The following is a 22,973-nucleotide window of genomic DNA, read 5'->3' on the forward strand; positions in this document are numbered from 1 at the left end:
GTTCTCAGCTGAAATCTGGAGAGACACGTTACAGTTCCGTAAGTCGTGGACGTTTAGAGTCGGAGTAGGAAATGAAGAGCCTATGCTATTCTTCTAGAAGCTTCAGATTCAACGACATCATCAACATCATTCATTTGTAGTGGATGTCACTAGGTCAGGTGCCTCCAAACTTTTTAGATAGCGGGCCGCATTGAGTGGAATAGCCACAGCTGAGGACCAATCTCGGGATATCTCGGGAGGGAGTTTGGAGACCCCTGCACTAGGTGATCCTGCAGCCTTATTTCGAATCCTCAGAATTCAATCACCGTTTAGGACCAGCACGGATAGTTGAGAGGGAGGGTCTCATTAGCCTGATTAACCGTAAAGAGTCTTCGGACGTATCCAGAAGCACTACTTCTTCTTAGTTTAATGACATTTGTGGATAATAAATTTCCCTTTACCACGTAGCCGGTAAAGTCGCTCCTTGCTACGAGAGAACGGTTCGGATGGGTTTTAATACCCGGTTCTGTCGTGTGAAACCGGCGCCGTTTATCAAATACACCACCGGGATGCCTCAGTGTCCCTAATTTTCAGCTATTTCCTAGACTCAGAGTCAGTCAGAAATAACTTCTTGGTTTCTTTTCGTTACGGTATTATTTGATGTGGCTTGTAAGGTCTCTCAACCTCCTGTATCTCCAGAGGACCTACGCATCTTAGCTGTTTAGAGTTGTATAGGAAGTCAAACCACTAGAGAGAGCAAGCAAATTTCCCTCAATTAAGCTCAGTCACCTATCGTCCGAAGCGGTTAGGTTTTACCCACATTCTGACCTGAAATATTTGGAGAGTTCTGTAAGTTGTGGACATATAAAGTGGAAATTGGGAATGGAGGACCTATGTTACCTTTCTAGAATCTTCGTATCTAGCGTCATCATCAACAAAATTCATCTGTAGTACATGGCACTAGAAGATCCTACAGCCTTATTTCGAATCCTTAGAATTCAATCACCGTTTAGGACCAGCACTGAGGAAGGGTCTCATTAGCCTGACTAGCCGTAAGGGTCTTTGGATGTACCCAGAAGGTCTTTTTCTTCTTGCTTTAACGATCTCTATGGTCATGCCGTCCATTTCTGGCTTACTAGACTTCCATTTACCACGTAACCGGATAGTCACCTTTGCTCTTCAGAGGGCCTCAGTCCTTGCTCTTCAGAGGGCCTACGCATCTTAGTTGTCAAGAGTCCCGTAGGAAGTCAGGACATCAGGGAGAGCCTGCTTTCATGTACCTCAATTAAGCTCAGTCACCTGAGGGTTTTCCCCACGTTCTCAGCTAAGTAAGTCGTAGACGTATTGAGTGGAGGTAGGGAATGAAGAGCCTATGCTATTATTCTAGAAGCTTCAGATCTAACGACATCATCAAAATCATTTATTTGTAGTGGATGTCATTAGGTGATCCTGAAGCCTTACCTCGAATCCTCAGAATTTAATCTGAGGTTGTGTTGATAGTTGAGAGGGAGGGTTTCATTAGCCTGACTACTAGTCAGGATCTCCGGTCCTGTCGTGTGAAACCGGCAACGTTTATAGTCCCCATAGAAGTCCTACTACCGACATCTAATACCTTTTTGAGGATGAACCGATAATAAGATTTTCCGTGTATAGAAATTTTGAATTATAGACCTAAACTAGATCTATTTACATATCAGTGCGATATCAGTATGTTAATCGTTTCTCTAAAATTAGTACGAAGTAGTTAACTACGTCATGCTAATCTTTAGATCAATGTTTAGATTGATCGCACCTGAAGAACGTAAACCTAAAAAGCTCCTAAAAACAATTAATTGCATACTTTCAGGCGATGCAAACACACCACTTCGTACAAACGCTTCAAGCGATATCAGTACATTTGCAGGAGCATTAATAGCGTTGCCCCTGTCCCTGCTCCTTCCCTTCCCCTTCCCTGCATCACCTTTTTATTGGTGTTTCGCACATTAAATGGTGAATACTTAATTTGATCCCGTTTTAAAATCAAACGCCTGCTTTGCTCATTTGCCCAAGTTGTTGGTGAAAATAACACACCGTTAAATGCGTGCGTACACACATTGTCGTGCTGCTGGTGCTAAACCTCTCATTTAATGTCCTCCAGTTTCAATCGCCGCTCCTCACCGTCACATAGTGCTACGGTGGTGGTGCGTTGCAAGGATTTTGCCGTAACTAATTACTATACAATTTTATTGCGGCCTTTTTTGTTTTATGATCATCATCATCATCGGTCGTCGGCGTGCCCGTAACTGGGTACCATTACCCTGGTTGATGATTACCATTAAAATAGTCCACGTCTTTACCGCTGCTGTCACCCGTGTCGTAACCCATCTTACGTTACGTTACGCATCTATACTAAATACAGCCGACACATACCGAAAATATACGGCGAAACGTTACGAGATTATCGACAGGCTTGGTAAAATTCGGCAGTAAATTTAGTGCGACGTTTCGCGCCTCCTTTGTGCTTTGGTTGTTGGGGGGCCGAGAATCGATTTTAATTACTCTAATAACGCCACACCAACGCCATTACAGTGTGGTGGTACCCACGGGTGTGGCAGCGTATATGCCAATCCAGTTGTCATCGGATCGGCGCAGTTTTTTCGGGCTGGAGGATGGGGGTGATTTAATGTGGGTGACAGCACACATCGCCCGGCACGTTTCGCATCTGAATCCTTTGCTTCTTCTTTTTTTTTGCTGCCTTCCATTGGTCTCGATGATTTAGAGTGGGCTATTCATTACGCTTCTAGTGTACCTCTTGGGTGTAGGGAGTATCTGTGGGCCGGAAAGCTCACACTAGAATGATTTGTTGTTTGCGTACGGGTCTACTTTTCCCTCGTACAGCTCATTTCATTCTCGATTCAAATTCCTCAATTTTCCATAGAGAAACCATGCTTTTTGTTCATGGTTTGCTCCCTTCGGTAAATCACTATCTACCGACCTTAGTCGTCGGCCGTCTAGATCTCTTTAGAAGAAATAAAAAAAAAATGCCAAGATAAATAAAATAAAAGGAACAATAGTTCCATGGATGGAGCAATACACAGGATCTCTATTTATCTGTGCCAAGCATATGCAAACAGGCATTCTCCCAACTCCCCACAACTCTGTGCGTGTGTGTGTATGTACTTACATATGTAGGAAAGGACCATTTTCCATCCAGGGCACGACCTACTCATATCCCTTCCCTCACTCTATTCCTCTTGGTCGCAAAGGTCAGTGTTATCATCCAGCCAGGGCTAAAACTTTTCCGTTTTTCACTTGCTTTGCAATGGGAAAAAAATGAAGTGCACGGGGGGAGGGGGAGGGAGGTTAGCACACACACACACACACACACACACCGTACCTCGTGCAGGGAAAATCAAAAGCGACGATCTGATTCACTTTGCCGCGCCGCATAATTATATCAATTATGCTGAACATGATTAAGCGATGCATCATTTATAACCGAGTCGGGTTTTGAAAAAGCGTATATCGATGGGTTTCGGTTAGTAAGCGACAACAACAAAAAAAAAACCCCGGACGAGGGACGGTCAGGTGGCAGAATGCGGGAACGTAGAGCGGTAGAATGGTACAATGATAGTCCTCGCTAACAATCAGATGATTTATTCCGTGTCGTTTAATAGTCGCAATAAGGAGTACGGGGCGAATAGCAGTGAACCGGTTTCCGCTTTTTTATTATTTAGCTCCATACATGTGTTGCCTAGTTTGTATCGCCGCTTGCATACATTCGGGCGCAACGCAGAAAAGGGTAGCGTTTTGTTGGGCAAAGATTATTTATCTATTTTTCATTGTGTTCTTTCTCTCGTGGTTTGTCTTTCGCTTCAGTGCGAGTGCATTTCATTAATTGACGTCCAATAAGAACCGAGCATCCTTAGCGTATGTGTTGTGGAGGACAAAAAAGCCACACATTCGCGTAAACGATGTAAAGAAAATGCTTCCTTATCGGTTATCCATGGGCGGAAGATAATCAAATCCATCTAACGCTTTCCAACCTTCTCGGGTAGCATTGTTGGAAAATTTGTCGTGCTAGAGCGTCGTGGTAGGTGGTCGGATGTAAGAAGGGTACACCCACCGCATGTGTAAACGGGAATGGATCGACGTGGTAATGTGAAGCGATTTAGAGTGAAATATTTCACTTCCATCCCGTTACCCTTCGCAATCCCTACCTTGGCTCAATAGTGTATCACTATCAAGTCGAAAAATAAAACGAATGACTCAACGAACGTCTCGGTCCGGATAAGGCATCACAGTACGTAAGGATGCACAGGATGAGGGCAAGCCAAACCGGTAAGGGTGCCGGTTAGTGACAGCTCAGAGGGATGGGGTTTGCCGCTCAATCAATTCACATACATTTATATATGAATGATAAAAAATGATCCCGCACCCATGAGTGACATGTGGCGGTTGTGGACGGTTCTCGGCATCATTCAGCAGAAAGATCTGCACCCCACCACCGCCTACCTGCCCGCCCGTTTTGCTGTGTGCAATGGGCCGTGGCGCGTGGAAAAAAATGATGCCGATGATGATGATGATCGTGATGCTCTACCAAGTGCTGCTGGTGCATATGCCCAGCGGGAACCACACATGATGGGCAGCGAGTTCGTCGCTGAAATGAAAGGAAGAAAGAAAAAAAGCGGACGGAAAGGCAAGACAAATGATTTTCACTTAATTTAATGACGTAGAAAGTCAGCCGACGCTACCGAAGCATTGGCAGGAAATAGATAATAATACAATTTTTTTGTCTCTCTCTCTCTCTCTCTCTCTCTCTCTCTCTCTCTCTCTCTCTCTTCCATCGGTTCATGAAGGATTTTTGCACACATACACATATGGAGTACAAGAAAAAAATGGAACCGTATGTTCGGTCCTGAGCCCTGAAACTGGACATGCTTACATCTTCGCCTGTGTCTTCGGTTCTTTAGGATCTTTGAGTTTTTTCACTCCGGAGCACACTAGAGAATAGAATTCCAGTAGGGTGATGATGATGAAATGCTCGTATTTATATCCATAGCTTAATGACCCGAAGAAACGCCAGCATAGTGACCATCTGATAAAAACCTTGAAAAACTGTACATCTATTTATTGTGCAAGTTATTTTCTGTTTGAGGTTTTTTTTTCGTGGAGAGTTCCATTTTCTGATGAGAAGAAATGACCACGTTTTGATTCTAAGGAGCTAATGAAGATTTAGTTGTACTGTAGTGTAATGTACACCGTTCTCTAGTGCTCTCACTCGGTTCGGTTATGAGCTCCGATTTGACACGGTCCGAGTTTAGTGACATTCTACGCTACGCCAGTAAACCTAACAATGTCCACATAAACGTCTTATAGGCAGTCAGTAGCAATAAGAATTTAGCCATTCAATCCACAAAAGCAGTAATATGGTAAAGTAAGGCTCATTTGCTCATAAAATCCCGATCGGTAATGAAATGATTTAATTGACGTCCATCAAGTGCATCGACGTCACTCATTGTCGCAACGATTTCCTGTAGATGCCCGATGATGGTGGATTATTGGTGAGCTGAATTGTTCGGCAAGGTAATGCCAATGCTCGTAACTACTAAAATCCCGACAATAACGGCAGGCAAAACTGCAAAATAGACCATACCTAAGCTTTTGGGTCTATCAAAATCGTCGTCCCGCTCCTGTAGTTTCGGTGTTCCGGTCGTAAAGCGCTTCACAATTGCGCCCTCCATAAATGGAGGGATATATAAACCTTTTGGTGATGGTGATCCGTGCTGGACGTTATACATATCTAGTTGGTGTGGTGTGGGGAACGATTTTTCGCGACACAGCATCTTCGTCTTTCCGCGACACGCGGCATCACGTCATCAACAAGTAAGGTAAAACGTAGATGTGTGTCATAATTTCCCCCCCCCTTAGATTGGACAACATTGTCCATTGTATGTGTGTGTGGTACAGCGAGCTAAAACTAAATCCCCGAGCTTGCGGGAAGGATGCGTTCCGCACGTCTACAAATTTACGACCAAGACGGATTCCGGCCGCATTCGATCCGTCTTCCCGGGGTGAATCGTTAATTGATATTCGACCTCCCTGCCCGCCACAACACACGAAATCGTAATTAAAACATTGATCTGTATTCATTCGTTGACGGTTTTGGAAGACGCTTGGTCGAATTTTTAGTAGCTCCAGCGTTCTTCCGTTTCCGGGCCCATCCGTAGTCCGTGCGCCGGTTGGATGCATCTCGCATGGCAGACGAGTAAACGAGCGAGATTTTGTGTCTCATGGTTTTTTTTGTTATTGTTCTTTGGTTTACTTCTGGAAACGGCCAAGCCGCTGGTCAATTTTATGAAGCGAAGCATTATCGTTTTCTTATGGACATCGAATCCCAGAATTCTGGAGACTGAGGAAGGGCTACAAAAGACGGTATAAAACCATCAACTGTTTCTGGTGTAGGAGACCGTGAAATCAATTCGCTGTCCCTTTATGAGGCATCCGAAAGGCTGGAAGGCTGGATCTCGTCATAAAGCGAAGACTGACGACGTACTGGGCGCTGGACATTTGTCCCGCCAGCTGAAGGATGGCACACGTACCAAACACATGCGTAATTATCTGACGGGGTGAACCGTAAATGGTAATAAAAACTTCGCATTGAATCTCTATTACCGCCCAAGGATTCTTGCCCAATTTCCCCGCAGGATAAGAAGCCGTATCGAACGAAATTCGACTGGTACTAGCCGATATATGGGGTAAGGGTGGATTTTTTAATCGTTATTAGGTTTTTTTTACGAGCCATCGTTTCCCGTGTCCATATGCAGGATTGCTTCGCCGTCTTTCGGACGGAAGATTTAGAGCGATCCCCCCCAATATTGGAGTTGGAGGAGTTGCTTCTAATTCGAAAATAAAAACGATCCAATTTTACTGTCCTCGGTTGGGTAATCGTGCGTTTTACGTTTTGTTGCTTCAGGTAGCAGTCAGACAGCAACTTCCGACCGGTGTTTCTGGTTAGCCTGCAGCTACAGGCTGCGGCCCGGTTAATGCGAAAGGTTCCTGCCGAACAATTATTCCCCTTTGAAATAGGTGCAATAAAAGCAAATCTCATCATCATCGGTACTTTTCGAAGCAACAAAACACAGCCGAACAATCATCATCGGAACAAAGGAAGCCTCTTAATACTGGTCCACCCGCACCCGCCATTCTTCGCGCCATACTTTTTCTGAGGTTAGGTTTAAGCAGAAGAACAAGACGGTCCGGCGCGGGTCGGCGGGTACACATGTGCCCGCCCGCAATCATGGCGTTGAATTTTAAATCTCAACTGACAAGTGTGACAGCAAAAATAATTAAACGTCGTTTGTTCCGAACCATTCCAGAATACCCGCAACGAGGAGGTGGCGGAAACGTGATGTATGGAGGCGGTGCGCGTACGCGTTACTGTACCAATTTTCCAATTTTTCACTTTCGCTGAGTCACCTCGGGTGTGCGGGTGTGTGTGTGTGTGTACACTTTTAGGACGGAGCAGAAAACCGGGTGAACATGTTTTCCAACCCCCACCCGGACCCTTGTCGTAGGATCCTTGTCACACGTGCAAGATTGCTACCGGAAGGCGATGATCCATGGACAGTTGACGATGCGTCGCACGGGAAGCGGACAGCGGAGAGGTGTCACACTCCGTGTGGTGTACATTGTGCTTGTTCACCGCACGCCCAACGTGCCGTTACAAGCATTTTCCATCCGTCTGATTGAGTGACGGGACTTGGGCCTTTTTGCCGAGGGTGAAGATGTCCTCAAGTTAATTTGTCACACGATTAGGGGTGGTTCGGGCGGGCAGATGGACGGAGATGCAGGGTGGATCGGTTTTTACAGACACTAAAAGGACTCATCGTCTCACCAAAACAACATCTCACACTTGGGCAAATGAGTACACTGGTCCCGGATTGCGCTGCTGTCGAATGCAGCACTAGAGCAGTAGTTAGTTGCTGGTAGTCGTCCATGTGTCAGCATCAGGTTTAAGGTCGCGGGTAAAGTTCCAACTCCTCGTTGTAAGTTGAAGGTTCAAAAAAGACGTAGACAAGCTAGTTGGCAGGCACGTTGACGGTTTGATATTGCTTTGATCTTACTTCCATTACCACATTACGTACGCCATTCGCAGGCTATTGTGAAGGTAGTGTACCATTTAAAGGCACTCACTATATCTTGAAAGTTTTGTGAAGTAATAGGCAGAGAAAACTTACCTACTACGCTGTGTGAATCTTTTCCAACAAAAACCTCTTCAATTGAAGTAGGTAACGCTTAGAATTTGTTCGTAAACTCCAAAGATGTTCTCCTCATCCGTATCCACATTCACGTGACGACCACACAGGCAAACAAACACACACATACACACACGTACATATGCAAACTAATTGGTTCGCAAATGAAGACCATTCTGCAGTGCAGTTGGAGAAGTTTTCCATTAGCGTGCCGTGCCGCGCCTACCCAACAGTTCCGGTTCCATTTGGGTGGATCTCCACTATTTCACCAGTCTCCAGTAAATCATCGTACACCCGTAGTCGGCAGGGTATAGACAAATTAATTGAATTGATAATTATTATCGAGAGCAAGTGTTGACTCAAATGCAGTCGGTAACCCCCCCCCCCCCCCCCTCCATACCATTCCCCATCATCACCAGCCAGAAGCCGCAGGAGGTGTTGATGAGGTCTCGGACCTCCAACGGCCGGGCGCCACTAAGTGCAATCAATTCATTAATCCCAAACCCCAAAATGAATGGCAAACCGTACCGGCTTTCCGGTGCCCGGTTAACCGAGCGAAATACCGGCTTGCCTTTTGGGCGTTCAGCTGGAAGGAGTTTGCCTTTAACTAGTTCTGCCTGTCGTTCCGCAATACTCCTCCCGAAGGGGTCTACTCCACCAAAGCGAAATCGGCAAATCGGAAATGGCGCGATGACGGAGATTGTTTGCCGAAGATGGGAAATTGTATTAAATTATGGTTACATTGTTTCTCGGTCAGCTCGGTGCCCCGTTGGGAGCATGGATGTGGGGTGTACACGGGAGAAGATGTCGATATCAAGTTTGGAAGTATTTTTCGCAAGAAGATCTTGGGGTTGGGCCACTTCTCGAAATCTCGAGCATTAAGCCGAGAATGAATGGAACACTTTATTGGATGGGTTCCTCGTTCGTTCCTGGCACACAAAAACCACAAAAGGTTTGGAGCCCGCGCGCAGGAACTCTTGCCGATTGTGCTTTTGAACGAGTTCCAGGCGAGACACGGTCGGACACGGCTAAATCCTTGAAACGTCGTTCTTTGCAGCTCTCTCTGCTTAAAACAACAATAAACTTTCCCCTGTTACCCTGTTCCGGTTCCGGGTTGTGAAGATGTCGGTATGTAAATTTCCCATCCCCAACGTTTGGTTGTGTGAGGCAAATCATTCGAAACGGTTAATTATCGGTCTCAGCAGGGTAGAGTCTCGGCTCGGTAACATGCGCCAGTAGTAGTTAGCAGCCGGAAACGTTTCCACCCGTCTGCTTAAGATTGGATCGCTTCTCAGACTCCACTCGGATTTTTGGGGAGAAAACAATACGATATGCGATATCGCAAAAACCCCCCGTTTTTCTCGCACCGCCCAGGGAGGCAGGTGGTCGACGTCGGGTACGATAGCATCCTTTTTACTACGTAATCGCGGCGAACCGTGACGGTGCGGGTTTTCGGTTACAGCGACGAAGACTTCGTCCTCCGTCCTTCGTCCCAACAAAACCGCCAATCCCCCCGCCCAAAAAAACCAGCCAATGAATGGGTTGTCTTCGTAAAAGGATATTCACGCCACAAGACGACGATGACGACGGCAGCGACTTATGTTTTCGGCAGAATGCTTCACCACTTTGACACACGGTCGCTCGTTGCGCGGTGGAACCTGCGGTTTTGGGTTTATGCGCGGACCGAGGGGAATAAATTAAGCTAGCAAAAGCACGACATTCTGCTGTAGCAAAGTTTTTCTCAATAAATTGTCAAAAACCTACACCCTCTCTCTCTCCAACTCTGCCGCCAGGCGGAACGGGAAAACGGTTCGTAGCGAATAACTTGCCTATAATGTTTGTAATCTACGCAACGCGCTGGAACCGGGGTAGGAAAAGGGTTGTCTCTGTTGTTTCCATTCTTAAGACATCCCACGTTGAGGTGTTATTTGTTGGTACACGGAGACCGGTTTACGGATTGTTAGCCGAATCCGTAGACAAGGTGACAAATTCATTACACAATTCCCCGGGCGGCCCAAGAAGGTCCAAGCGCACCCGAATAGAGAGTTCCATATTGAACAGCGCCGGGCTCAAATTATCGCTCGATAGGATTAAGAACCGGTCTCGGTGGTGAACGGTTTCTAGCGATGCTCGGATAACGTCCGGAAAGTAATAAATATCCGGAAGTAGCTGGTTACGTACCCGGGACACGGTTGAGAGAGCTAAGATTCGCGTATCCCGCAAAGACGGTACCGGCTAATGGAAAGAGAAGTGTCGGAATGGGAAAATTGAAATGTGTATGGGATCAGATCAAGTAAAATTTCAGCTAGAGCGTTGTAGCGCAACGCAATCCTATACCTGCGGTCTATCCGAATTTCATCTTTGAAGTTTGGCATTTCAACATCAATTAAACGATGTCAACCCATGTTTGTATAATAAAATGATTGTATTTTCTTTGAAGAGACAGCCGAGACATTTAACAACAACTTGACTTTGGAGCTGTCAAGTGTTGCATACTCACCAGACGGATTATTAGATACTTTGGAAAGATTACTCCTCTTTTTTATTCTGGTGTCTATGATTCTTTCATTGTATTGACTAGAGCATGAATATACAGACAAACAATATCTTAAATAAAATTAAATTAGACTTCGGAGATGCCTAAGTCAGAGAATTGATATTTAAATTTGAAATACTGAACTGAAATTTTGAATATCTGTTTAGTGCTTTGAAGTTAACATTTCTTCAAGGATTTCATTATTATTGAGAGTACCACCAAAAATTAAAAAAAAAGTTCTTTCATTTGATGATCCATCCAATTGGACTAGAATTCTTACGGATTATTAGTTGCTGTGGAAAGATTACTCCTCTTTTTTGATTCTGGTGTCTATGATTCTATTGACTAGAGCAGGGGTCTCCAAACTATGGCCCGCTGGTCGCATGCGGCCCCCGAGGCCCTTCCGGGAGATCCCGAGATTGGTCCTCAGCTGTGGCTATTCCACTCAAAGCGGCCCACCATCTAAAAAGTTTGGAGGCCCCTGGACTAGAGCATGAATATACAGACAAACAATATCTTAAATAAAATTAAATAAGAGTTTGAAGATACACATGTCAGAGAATTGATAAATATTTTTAAATTTGAGATACTGAACTGAAAGTTGAATATCTGTTTGGTGCTTTGAAGTTAAGATTTCTTCAAGGATTTCATTATTATTGAGAGTACCTCCAGAAACTTAATAACAAGCTCTTTCACTTGATGGTCCAATCAATTCTACTAGAATTCTTACGGATTGTTAATTACTGTGGATAGATTACTCCTTTTTTTATTCTGGTGTCTATGATTCTATTGATTAGAGCATGAGTATGTAGACAAACAATATCTTAAATAAAATTAAATTAAAGTTCGAAGATGTCTAAGTCAGAGAATTGATCTCTAAATTTGAAATACTGAACTGAAATTTTGAATATCTGTTTGGTGCTTTGAAATTAAATTTTTTTCAAGGATTTCATTATTATTGAGAGTACGTCCAGATGGGGCGGCCCGGTGGTGCATGTGATAAACGGCGCCAGTCCACACGGCCGGACCGGGTTCAAATCCCATCCGGACCGTCCCCCCGTAGCAAGGACTGACTATCCGGCTACGTGGTAAAAATAAGTCTAGTAAGCCAGAAATGGCCGGCGTGACCTGTAAGGTCGTTAAAGCCAAGAAGAGAGAGAGACGTCCAGAAACTTAAAAACAAGCTCTTTCATTTGATGATTCAACCAATTCTACAAGAATTCTTACAACATTTTTATAAAAACCTTGGATATTTTCGTGAAAGAGTAGATGTCCAGGGATTTGTAGTAATATCCTGGGAAAAAATAGAAATCAAACTCCAATCATTAAGTCAACCACCATGTCTAAGAGTCAAATTTTGCAACGAGAAAAAAGAAGCAAGAACTCTGTTGAATAACTGCCCAAAAGCATTCATAGCACAGTTTGTGGAAGTAATTCTCCATTCTTATCCTCTTTCACGTTTCACGGAACCCTTCGAAAACCCTTCGCACGGCGGCAGTAACTGCTGTTTACGGCAGTAATAGCGCAAATTTGTATTTATCCGTTTGTCTCCAGTTGTCTTGCCGTTTAGAGCTGTCATAAAGTGCAACCCAAAACCCATTTCGGCAGTCGGCAGCCTGGTAATGAGGCAACCGAAATGGATGCCAATAGTTCATAGTGGAGTGGTGGCTGTAAAACCATAAACGCTTAATCATCCATCAATCGCGCTGTATAGTTTCGGTCCTGGGAGGTATTTAAGCGCCTTCGGAAACGCCCGACGGTGGTATGGGCAAAAAAAGGGAAGCGTAATTAGGGTGCGGCCGTACCATTACCCAGGGCATCTTTCCCAGGGAATGTGAGCGATGGTTTACGATCGGCAGCACTGCTCCAGTCCGGTGCCTAAGCGCCTGCATTGCCCGGCAGGCACGATTTAACCTATACGTACGCAACAATGTGTCCGCCATGCAATAGCGGCAAAAGGTATCCCTGGTTACCATGGGTTCTCTACGGTTGCTAGGAGATGGCCTTGGTTTATGACCAAGTTTCCGAAAGCTGCACATTGTACTCCGTACTGTTTGTCAGCTGTGTCGCAAATAAAAAGCGGGAACTCACTGGGATTTTATTTTATTTTTTTTGTGGAAAGGGAAATAAAACTCCACGCCCTGCCAAATCTCAGTAGCGCAAGGTTGTAAAACTTTACCCCGTGACAGAACACGGTGGCTAATTTTTGCACACCAAACGGGTTCGATGACCCGATCGGTTGGTTTTAGTGTTGCGCTTCAGCAATCCGCCACCAAAAGTCCACTGCAGACATGCAACAATGTTGGACTGCCCTGCACCGAAAATGGAAAATCATCGAAACGAGTTCGAGCATAAATTTCCATAAACTAACCCCTTCCCTCCCCCGAAGGGGGGGGGGGGGGGGGAGGTCGGGTCCGTTAGTGTGAAGGCATCGTTGCATGCCTGGGCACGGGTGAAAATTGTAAATTAATCAAAGCGATGTACCAACGGCAGCCCCGGAATAGTATCCATTTTCCGCTGCACCATTCCAAAGGGAAAACGAAAAAAAAAAACAAAAATCTCCCACAGGTAACGCGAAGTAACGCTTACCGAGGGAAGGACCCCGTGCACAGACGTATGGCGATGTAATCCAATTTGAGGCTGAATTTATGATGAACAAGTGTAAATGCAAATGCACTATGACAAAGAGAAATTGTTCCAATGTGTGGGCAAGGAAGAGAGGGGGGGGGGATGTTACAGTCGAGAAGTGAGGTAAATGAAAATCCGCATAGCTGCATGATCGGAATTTTAAAAAAATATATACATAAACACAATCACGAGGTAAAAGGAATGAAACAAAATAAAAAAAAGAGAGGAAAAAGCTAGACCCACTTGACATTTTGCAAGCGCGCATCCCTTACTTTGTATGTTTTCGCGAGAAAGAGCGAGAAAGAGAGAGAGAAAGAGTAGGAAGGGAAAAAGGATGGGAAGTAAATGTAACAATTTACTCATCCATTACGCTGTTGGAGCCACTGTATACCAATGTGGTGGGGTCCTTCCCGTGAGAATTACACACACACACACACACACACACACACACACACAAAGATAGTCTGCCAACCGGAAGGGTGGAAAAAAGGGAGGTAAGGGGGCGAAATTGCGATCGGGAATTGTGCCGTGCTGCATATTTGATGCCCCCCGGACACTGTAACCACCCCAGAACGGGTCAGTGTGTTTCCCGCTTGAAATTGTTTCCTGTTTTCTTTTTCTTTTTTGTTAATTTTTTATGACATACATTGTTTGAAGGTCGTTGCACTGTTCGTTTGCATAACCGGTTGATTGAGCAAAAATTGAGAGAGAGAGAGAAAAAAACGAGTAAATTCCCACATTCAATATCCCTTTGATGTCCAGGAAGCTCCAGGAACTCTCGTCTATCGCAAGCGAAACGAAAAACAAAAATCACGCCTAAATGTATGCAATCCCACATACAGTAGTGCACTAGTAGACGAGCAGTAGTAATGGGTTCCCACGTTTTGCAAACGCTTCACGCGACCGTTTGTGCTGTTCATATTTATCGGAATGCTCTTACCGGCAGGATGGTGGAATGTAAATAAAATGGTTGCAGCGACTTTTCGTTGGCGCGTTGGCGATTATTTTGTAACATTGTTGCAGTGCCCATATAACCGCAACGGTGGAATTTAACCGACCGATGGGAATTTGTCCTTCCATGACGGCGAACGACCGGAAGACATCGCCCCGACTATCCAGCAGTGGCACAGGTGAAATATGTGGAAAATTAATATTTTCACAAACAGTTAGTTTTGCGCGCCCAGTTTTGTAACCGTTTGGGTTTGAAGGGGGAGGAGGGGGGTGGGGGGGGAATAGTGTGCAAGGCGTTTAGCTTTCGTACGCATTTCATTCTATTGGGAGGGGGGGTTGGATAAATCTGAAACCACTCAAACTAATCCACCATCCCAGTCGGCCGGGGGATGAGTTTTCCAACAACAAAGAGCGGGAAACATTCTAGCTCGCACGCTTGGTGCAATTTTGTGGCGTACGCCGCTAAATTTAATCTGCTCCTCACCACCCCCCCCCGACCCCCTCCAATCCCTACAGAGAGTACACCACGATGCCATCCGTTTCGGTTACATCTGCAATAATAACAACCGACCGACGTGGTCCGTACGGAGTTGACGGATAGAATTAGCCCCGGTTTTGATGGTGGTCACTAACGAAACACAAGAACCGACGAGAATTTGGCGTATGTTTCCGCTACGTTTCACTGTTTTGTGTGTTTGCTTCCTGTACAGTACCGACGCACCGGTAGATCGGCTTCCATGCAATTCAGAATCAATTTCGGCAAGCACAAATCCCTGCCCGGTGATGCAAAACAGTGGATGTCGCTATTTGTGGCGGAAGTCGTACATGAAGCGAATGCAAATGACAGTGTTTTTTTGTGAGGTTGGAGAGGCGGGGTGCAAACCGCACTAAAACGTTGAGTTTGCTGGAAAAAGGTGGATTTGGGTATTTGGGAAACAACGTCCCTTCGATGTAATGGAGGTGAGCAGATTAATATGGTACGCTTCGATAGCTTACGTCCACTACGGAGCCAACAATGTAAATCCGTATGAGTAGTACGAGGACAAAGCGAGCTGTAAACGAACAAATAAACATCTATTATAAAGATATTTAAAATAAAACTAACAAATTACAATTAGAAAGCAATTTATAAGAATGTATTTGTTAAAAATATTTTTAAATCCGCCGGAGGAGGCCCGGTGGTGCATGTGATAAACGGTGTCGGCCCACTCGGTAGGCCCGGGTTCAAATCCCATCCGGACCGTCGCCCCGTAGCAAGGACGGACTATCGGGCTATGTGGTAAAAATAAGTCTAGTATGCCAGAAATGGCCGGCGTGACCTGTAAGGTCGTTAAAAGCCAAGAAGAAGAAGAAGAAAAAAGAAGAAGAAGAAAAAGAGTAGTAGAAGAAGAAGTTTTTAAAATATTTATTCTTGCCCTGGTGTATGCGCAGTGAAACAATTTCCCTTATTTTAGCAGTAAATTAAACAGTAAGATAAGGGAAAAATAGCAAGGAATAAAATACCCATGTGGAATGGGTCAATTAACAACCAAACTGCCAAATTACCCTTAATGTACCCTTAATACCCCCGGGGGTGGCCCGGTGGTGTATGTGATAAACGGTGTCGGCCCACTCGTTAGGGCCGGGTTCAAATCCCATCCGGACCGTTCCCACACAGCAAGGACTGAATTGGCCGGCGTGAGCTGTATAGTTGTTAAAAGCCAAGAAGAAGTTTTTAAAATATTTATTCTTGCCCTGGTGTATGCGCAGTGAAACAATTTCCCTTATTTTAGCAGTAAATTAAACAGTAAGATAAGGGAAAAATAGCAAGGAATAAAATACCCATGTGGAATGGGTCAATTAACAACCAAACTGCCAAATTACCCTTAATGTACCCTTAATACCCCCGGGGGTGGCCCGGTGGTGTATGTGATAAACGGTGTCGGCCCACTCGTTAGGGCCGGGTTCAAATCCCATCCGGACCGTTCCCACACAGCAAGGACTGAATTGGCCGGCGTGAGCTGTATAGTTGTTAAAAGCCAAGAAGAAGTTTTTAAAATATTTATTCTTGCCCTGGTGTATGCGCAGTGAAACAATTTCCCTTATTTTACCAGTAAATTAAACAGTAAGATAAGGGAAAAATAGCAAGGAATAAAATACCCATGTGGAATTGGTCAATTAACAACCAAACTGCTAAATTACCCTTAATGTACCCTTAATACCCCCCAGGGGCGGCCCGGTGGTGCATGTGATAAACGGCGCCGGCCTACTCGATAGGCCCGGGTTCAAATCCCATCCGGACCGTTCCCCCATAGCAAAGACTGACTATTTGGTAAAATAAGTCTAGTAAGCCAGAAATGGTTGGAGTGACCTGTATAGTAGTGATGGGTTCTCGGAATCGCACCCACGGCTCCGAACCGCTTCCGAGCATTGCAACTCCGGCTCCGATTCCGGCTAGGTCAAAACCATGATTCCGCCCGGAGTCGCCCGGAGCCGCCCGGAGCCGCCCGGAGCCGTCCGGAGCCGCCCGGAGCCGCCCGGAGCCGCCCGGAGCCGTCCGGAGCCGTCCGGAGCCGCCCGGAGCCGCCCGGAGCCGCCCGGAGCCGCCCGGAGCCGCCCGGAACCGCCCGGAGCCGCCTAGTCGGCAGCCGGAGCCGTCGGAATCGTCGGAGCCGTCCGGAGCCGTCCGGAGCCGCCCGGAGCCGCCCGGAGCCGCCCGGAGCCGCCCGGAGCCGCCCGGAGCCGTCCGGAGCCGTCCGGAGCCGCCCGGAGCCGCCCGGAGCCGCCCGGAGCCGCCCGGAGCCGCCCGGAGCCGCCCGGAACCGCCCGGAGCCGTCCGGAATCGCCCGGAGCCGCCTAGTCGGCAGCCGGAGTCGTCGGAATCGTCGGAGCCGTCCGGAGCCGTCCGGAGCCGCCCGGAGCCGCCCGGAGCCGTCCGGAGCCGTCCGGAGCCGCCCGGAGCCGCCCGGAGCCGCCCGGAGCCGCCTAGTCGGCAGCCGGAGCCGTCGGAATCGTCGGAGCCGTCCGGAGCCGTCCGGAGCCGTCCGGAGCCGCCCGGAGCCGTCCGGAGCCGTCCGGAGCCGCCCGGAGCCGCCTAGTCGGCAGCCGGAGCCGTCGGAATCGTCGGAGCCGTCCGGAACCGTCCGGAGCCGTCCGGAACCGCCCGGAGTCGCCCGGAGCAGCCCGGAGCCGTCCGGAGCCGCCCGACTAGGCGGCTCCGGACGGCTCCGACGATTCCGACGGCTCCGACGATTCCGACGGCTCCGGCTGCCGACTAGGCGGCTCCGGGCGATTCCGGACGGCTCCGGGCGGTTCCGGACGGTTCCGGGCGGTTCCGGACGGCTCCGAGTTCGGAGTACTGCACCTACCTTCCGGAGCCGCTTCCAAAATTTATGGAGTCATTCGGAAGCGATTCCGTTTTTTTGTCGGATTTACCCATCACTACTGTATAGTCGTTAAAAGCCAAGAAAAATAAGTTTTAAAAATATTTATTCTTGCCCTGGTGTATGCCAGTAAAGTAAAGGCAATTTACAGTAAAGTAAAGGTAATTTCAGGGTTATTTATCCAAATTTGTCTCACTGGGTTTTTATTTTTCTTCGATCCCCTCCCCAACTAGCCATATCAATATACCTTCTCGTTCTGTCTTATGAACAATCAAACCTGCCAAAGCGAGAAAGCATTTGGCTGGTTCCCGACCAGCCAAACCAACATGCTTTCTCGCTTTGGCAGGTTTGATTGTTCATAAGACAGAACGAGAAGGTATGTTGATATTGCTACCCGGGTTGGGTCTTTGACCAGTGTGACCAGAACTACCGATTTATCTGTATTCCTACCGATTTTTGATTAGCCTACCGATTCACAGACAAGCACCCTGAAACTACCGATTTTTCAAGAATCCTACCGAAAATCACAGATTTTTCTTAATATGGGTGAAGAAGTCAGTAATGTCATGAATAGATTGTCTACAGACAATGAAACACTGAATGTTTCTCCCGAGGTTTGGCTCTTTTTGTGTCGCTGAGGACGACAAAATTCACAACATTTAAACATTTCCATTTACCCTGCGAAAACCACCCCCCCCCCCCCCCGCTCACACGTATTAGCTGAAAAGAACATGAGGCGAACAGAATTAGGATCATACCGACAACTACCGATAAATTTTTTGCTTTCCTACCGATAACGAGGAAAACAATCTGGTCACACTGTCTTTGACAGTTGTATTGCACAGGTTCGTACAAGCAGGGTGTTCTTGGCCAAGGTGTTTAATTTTTATAACAACCTTAGAATTATTTTATTTACATTAGACCGGCGGAATTTGTCGTATATCACAAACGACAGGAACAAACGTATGACGCTGTATGAAGCAGCTCTGTAAAATCCTACAAAACATGATCATATAACTATCGTCATACAAATTAATTGTTTTTTTTCTATAAACCTCGCAAAACATGTCGTAAGCACATCTTCCATTCATGCATCTTGGTTTGTCAAAACAGAACAAATTGTTGCAGCAGAAATTAACTGGACGGGAGCTCGATATAGTCATATTTATATAATAATAATATATATAAATAAAATCCACTGATGTACCGTGTATTGTGGGGACTATCTGCTCTTTTTAAGTATCAGCATCGTTGAATTTGCGACAGTAAACAAATCTTACCAGTGTTGCCAGCTGCGAAACCTTTTCCCAATCTTGCGTCATTTGTGTGCGCTGGTCAAATGCAATAAAATAATTATTTCTTATTGGATTATATTCTATTCTACCCCTTGATTTGTGTTTTTGAATCCATTTGTATCAAAAAGAAGCAATTTTCTTTACAAAATAACATCAGAACTTGAACTCCAAATATGTTGTCAAAAATGACGTTTAACTCGAGTTTGAAATAAAAGCTTCGCAGCATTTGCTGTCATGACGGCAGCAGAATTTGTCACACGAATAAACAGGAAGCTCGCACCAACGTTTGCATTTGTTCGTGGACACCGGTTTCAAACCGAAGCAGATCGCCTAGTTTTACTCGAGCAGAACTCCACTTTCAACGAAATAGTATTGATTGCACGCACATTATTGATAACAATGTCGGACGAAGAGGATAAAAACGGGGAGAAGGCAAAATTAGCCAACAGCGCGGAATATGGTGAATGTTCCGGCTGGAGTCAGGTAACGTGATTGTATGAAAACCTGCGCAAACAGCTGTTCTCACACCTATGGTGGAGATCAAAAGGGAACACAACCTTAAAAAAGGGAAATAATTCGGAAGAATTTTTTGACGTTCAAGAGCTTTGCTTGCTGATGTGAATTTTTCCGAAAGTCGAATTAGCTAGTAACGATATCTGGTGGATCCTGTCTCCATGTTCCGTCTGTGACAAACCCACTAATAATGTTTCATTTTCCATTTACAGAACAACCGGGCAAATGCGAGCACCAACCAACTCGGGGAATACGACTATGGAGCTGCAGATGAGGTAAAACGTTGTTCAACATGTTGCTCTTGGCGATCTGAAAGTTCAATTTTCACTAATCAGGTTTTCTATTCCATTTTCAGTATCAACCACTGTACATGGTCGCAAACTATTCGGATTCGGATGACAGTATGGAAAGTGAAATGGAATATGATGTTCGGATTTTGGAAGCTTCCGAATCAGAAGAGCATGAGGTATAAGGGGGTTCACATATGTATTGTGATTCAAAACATTGTTTGCAGGCTGCGGAGACTGCTTTTTTCCAGAGTCCATGGCATTATGCCTCCAGTGGAGTCTCTACAATCAAGTCTTCGGCTTCCACGTCGAAAGAAGTTGGATACCAGTTTTAGTTGTAGAGTTCTCCTTTCTTTTTTCTTCAACCGAGTTGTTTCTTTTTTTTTAGCAGCAAACTACCAACCCGTTGCTTGAATCAATGCGAAACGAAAATCATACTCCGGATGGCTTTTCTGTTTATTCGGAACTGTATCAGACCTTAACACCTTACCAACAGAGTGTTGAAGGAATTAACCGTTTGGAAAATTTTCCCTATGATCCAATGCCCGTGGTAGTATTAATGACCCGAACACCTATGGGAGTAGTAATGAATGCCGATATGATTATTTATACGGGAGAAACGGTAATATTGAAATGTTTTTTTTATTTTTTATTTGACTGAATTGACTATTTTGTTCTTTCTTTAACATTTTAGGATATTCCGTATGCCATTGAAAATGGGGATGAAATAATGCAAATTATAGCACCCTGGCCTCACGAGGAGCTATCGTTGACGGACCTGAATTACTTTCTGTTTAATTTACCAAGCCATTTTGTGTTATTTATTTATCGCCGAGCCCGCACAGGGTGTCTGTACGTATTCCAAATCGAGCGAAGCTCCGAAGGCTATCCCGTCTATACGTATATCCCGAACGTTGTAATCGTTAATGCAACTGCGGGGCACGACTAAATATTTGCCTTATTTCCTTGTTCGTTTTTTTGTTGCTTAATTAAATATTGTAAACTTCACCGAGCAATAAAAACAAAATTTTAAATTAATGGCCGGGTTTTGTGCCATCACGTAATAATGAAGGTTTTCCACCAAATTATCCTGCCTGAACTATCTATTTCTATTACCCTTGTACGAGTAATCGTTTTTTCAATCAAACGGTTATTTACCTCGTGGGAAATGTTCACAAGCTCACGGTGTGACTTTCTTCTTAATCAATCCACCTTCCGCGATGAAAAGTGGAAAAAAACAAAATTAGCAAAACGGTATTTTCGAGACAAATCGTTGTAAATTACTTCCGGACGATGCACTTGCATGGGTTTGACACATAAATTGATTGCTTAGCCGCGCGCTGGTGCTTGTGCGTGTCCGTTTGCGTTGTATTGACACGGGCAGTTTGGGAAGCGTAAAAACGAAGTACAAACGCATTCCAATAAATAATGGTATAAGGCGCGCGAAAGGCACAACACACGCTTTTGCAGAAAAGAAATATGAGCTTCCGCGCTGGTGCTCGCTCTCCTCGCCAGTACCGACCGGCCGATTAGATTAGACATGGTCGTCGCGCGCCAACCGGCAAGTTACCACCACCTTCGGGTTTCGGTTTTGTACTTGCTTGGTCCACCTTATTTATGTCCGTACGATGTCTGACCATTATCTATTTGCCGGTACCGGATCGTAACGACAAACGCAAAGAGCTAAATCCCTTTCCCCCCCATGCCATGGCCCTTTTCGTTTGTTTTAGGTTTTTCTTTCTTTTTTTTCCACTTTTTGTTCGTTCCTTTTTTAGTCCTTTTTTGGGGGAGGGGGGGGAGGTTGAAAAATAAATGACCAAAGACGTGAGGAAGGGCGGGACCCTATTGTTGTGCGGGTCCGTCCATTATCACTTATTTATTTACGTTTATTTAATTTAAATACTGTCGTAAATTGGTTTCTCGCGCGCCTACACGCTATTTGCGGTTTCTTTGGTTTATTGTGTGTGGGTGGGTTTTCCCCGGCGGGGAAAAAGGAGTAGAAGAGGGAAGGGATTTAAGAACCATGGTAATTAGAATATTCATTGTTTTCTAAACCAATCGAAACACGGTTACGGTACGAAACGAAGGTGTAGCAAGGTGGGGAAGGGAAAGTTGGGAAAATTTTGCCCTACAAGATGTGACTACCCCCGGTGTTACGGTAATCCGAGAACGCTTATCAACATACACAACACTTCAAACTGTGTTCGGTTACGTTCACTTCCGGTGGAATGGACCGGGGAGGTTTTTATCTATTTTCGATTTTTAACCTTCACCATCGTTCCACTTCGTTTCCAAAGTTTCCGTCCTGGCTGGCAGGGAAGGAACGAAGAAGCAAAAAAAAATGAAACAAGGGGTTAAATAAATATTTTATGCTAATGCAAACGATTCTCACACCGAACCCACCGCGCGGGTGCAGCAGGTATCGAATTTGAGCAGCGATAAAACAGTGTCGTGGCAGGGAATTTTCTCCGTTTGGTATCAGCTTCGTGTAATATTTATTTCTAATTGAAATTTCCGTCAGCAGTTTCCAACTCGCTCTTGCCTCTCTCTCTCTCTATTGCTGCAATTAGAAGAAAAGAAAAATGTAAACCGTTTTTTATCTTTTTTTTAAATGTAATTTAAGTATCTACTTTTATCCTTAAAGTCAAGTCTACAAGGAGTTTAGCAGCTCGAGTATGGTAGAACCACAAGAAGTGGTACGTTCCAGGAGCGAAAACTTATTCTTGTGCGAAGCAGAATAAGGACCATAGAATCGCGACCGAAAAAAAACCCGCCTTAGTCCGGTGCGTACTTAGACGAGGGCGAGAGTTTCACTGAAATGGCACTGAAAGTGCCTGTCATCACCACCAATTATTTTCCCATTTAGCAATCGGTACCGTCGTACCACGGTACTATACACTTGCAACGGTTCTCCTGTTCTCCCCCCTGGAGTTTGCAAACTCCGAAAACGACCGAGCGCGCTACATTTGCATATAAATTTGCCAAAGTCGGCCATCGAGTGCATTCGATTCCAATTAGTTTAATCAGAGTAATTTTCCAAAAATCGTCCCCCCGGTTTGGCCGGTGGCCCGGTCACACTGTTTCTGGCGCGGTGTAAATGCTTCCGCACAGCTGCGTAAGCTTCTCCTGGGCCTAAGGGTGGGTGTGTGTGGTGTGGTCAGTTGATTTGAGTTTCACCGACTCGT

General features: G+C 45.6%; 1 protein-coding gene across 2 annotated transcripts in view; it reads left to right on the top strand.

The window, feature by feature from the left end:
* Positions 1-21,004, top strand: part of LOC125771345 (uncharacterized) — a 44,092-nt gene extending 23,088 nt beyond the window's left edge. For both annotated transcript variants that reach the window (XM_049441887.1, XM_049441896.1), the window contains 4 exons: positions 19,714-19,776; positions 19,857-19,967; positions 20,177-20,410; positions 20,483-21,004. In XM_049441887.1, coding sequence (XP_049297844.1) covers positions 19,714-19,776; positions 19,857-19,967; positions 20,177-20,410; positions 20,483-20,737 — 663 coding nt within the window. In that variant the 3' untranslated portion in view covers positions 20,738-21,004. The remainder of the gene's footprint in view (positions 1-19,713; positions 19,777-19,856; positions 19,968-20,176; positions 20,411-20,482) is intronic.
* Positions 21,005-22,973: the final 1,969 nt, after the last annotated feature.

Source organism: Anopheles funestus, chromosome X (genome assembly GCF_943734845.2).
Source record: "Anopheles funestus chromosome X, idAnoFuneDA-416_04, whole genome shotgun sequence".
In the NCBI taxonomy this organism is placed as follows: Eukaryota; Metazoa; Arthropoda; class Insecta; order Diptera; family Culicidae; genus Anopheles; species Anopheles funestus.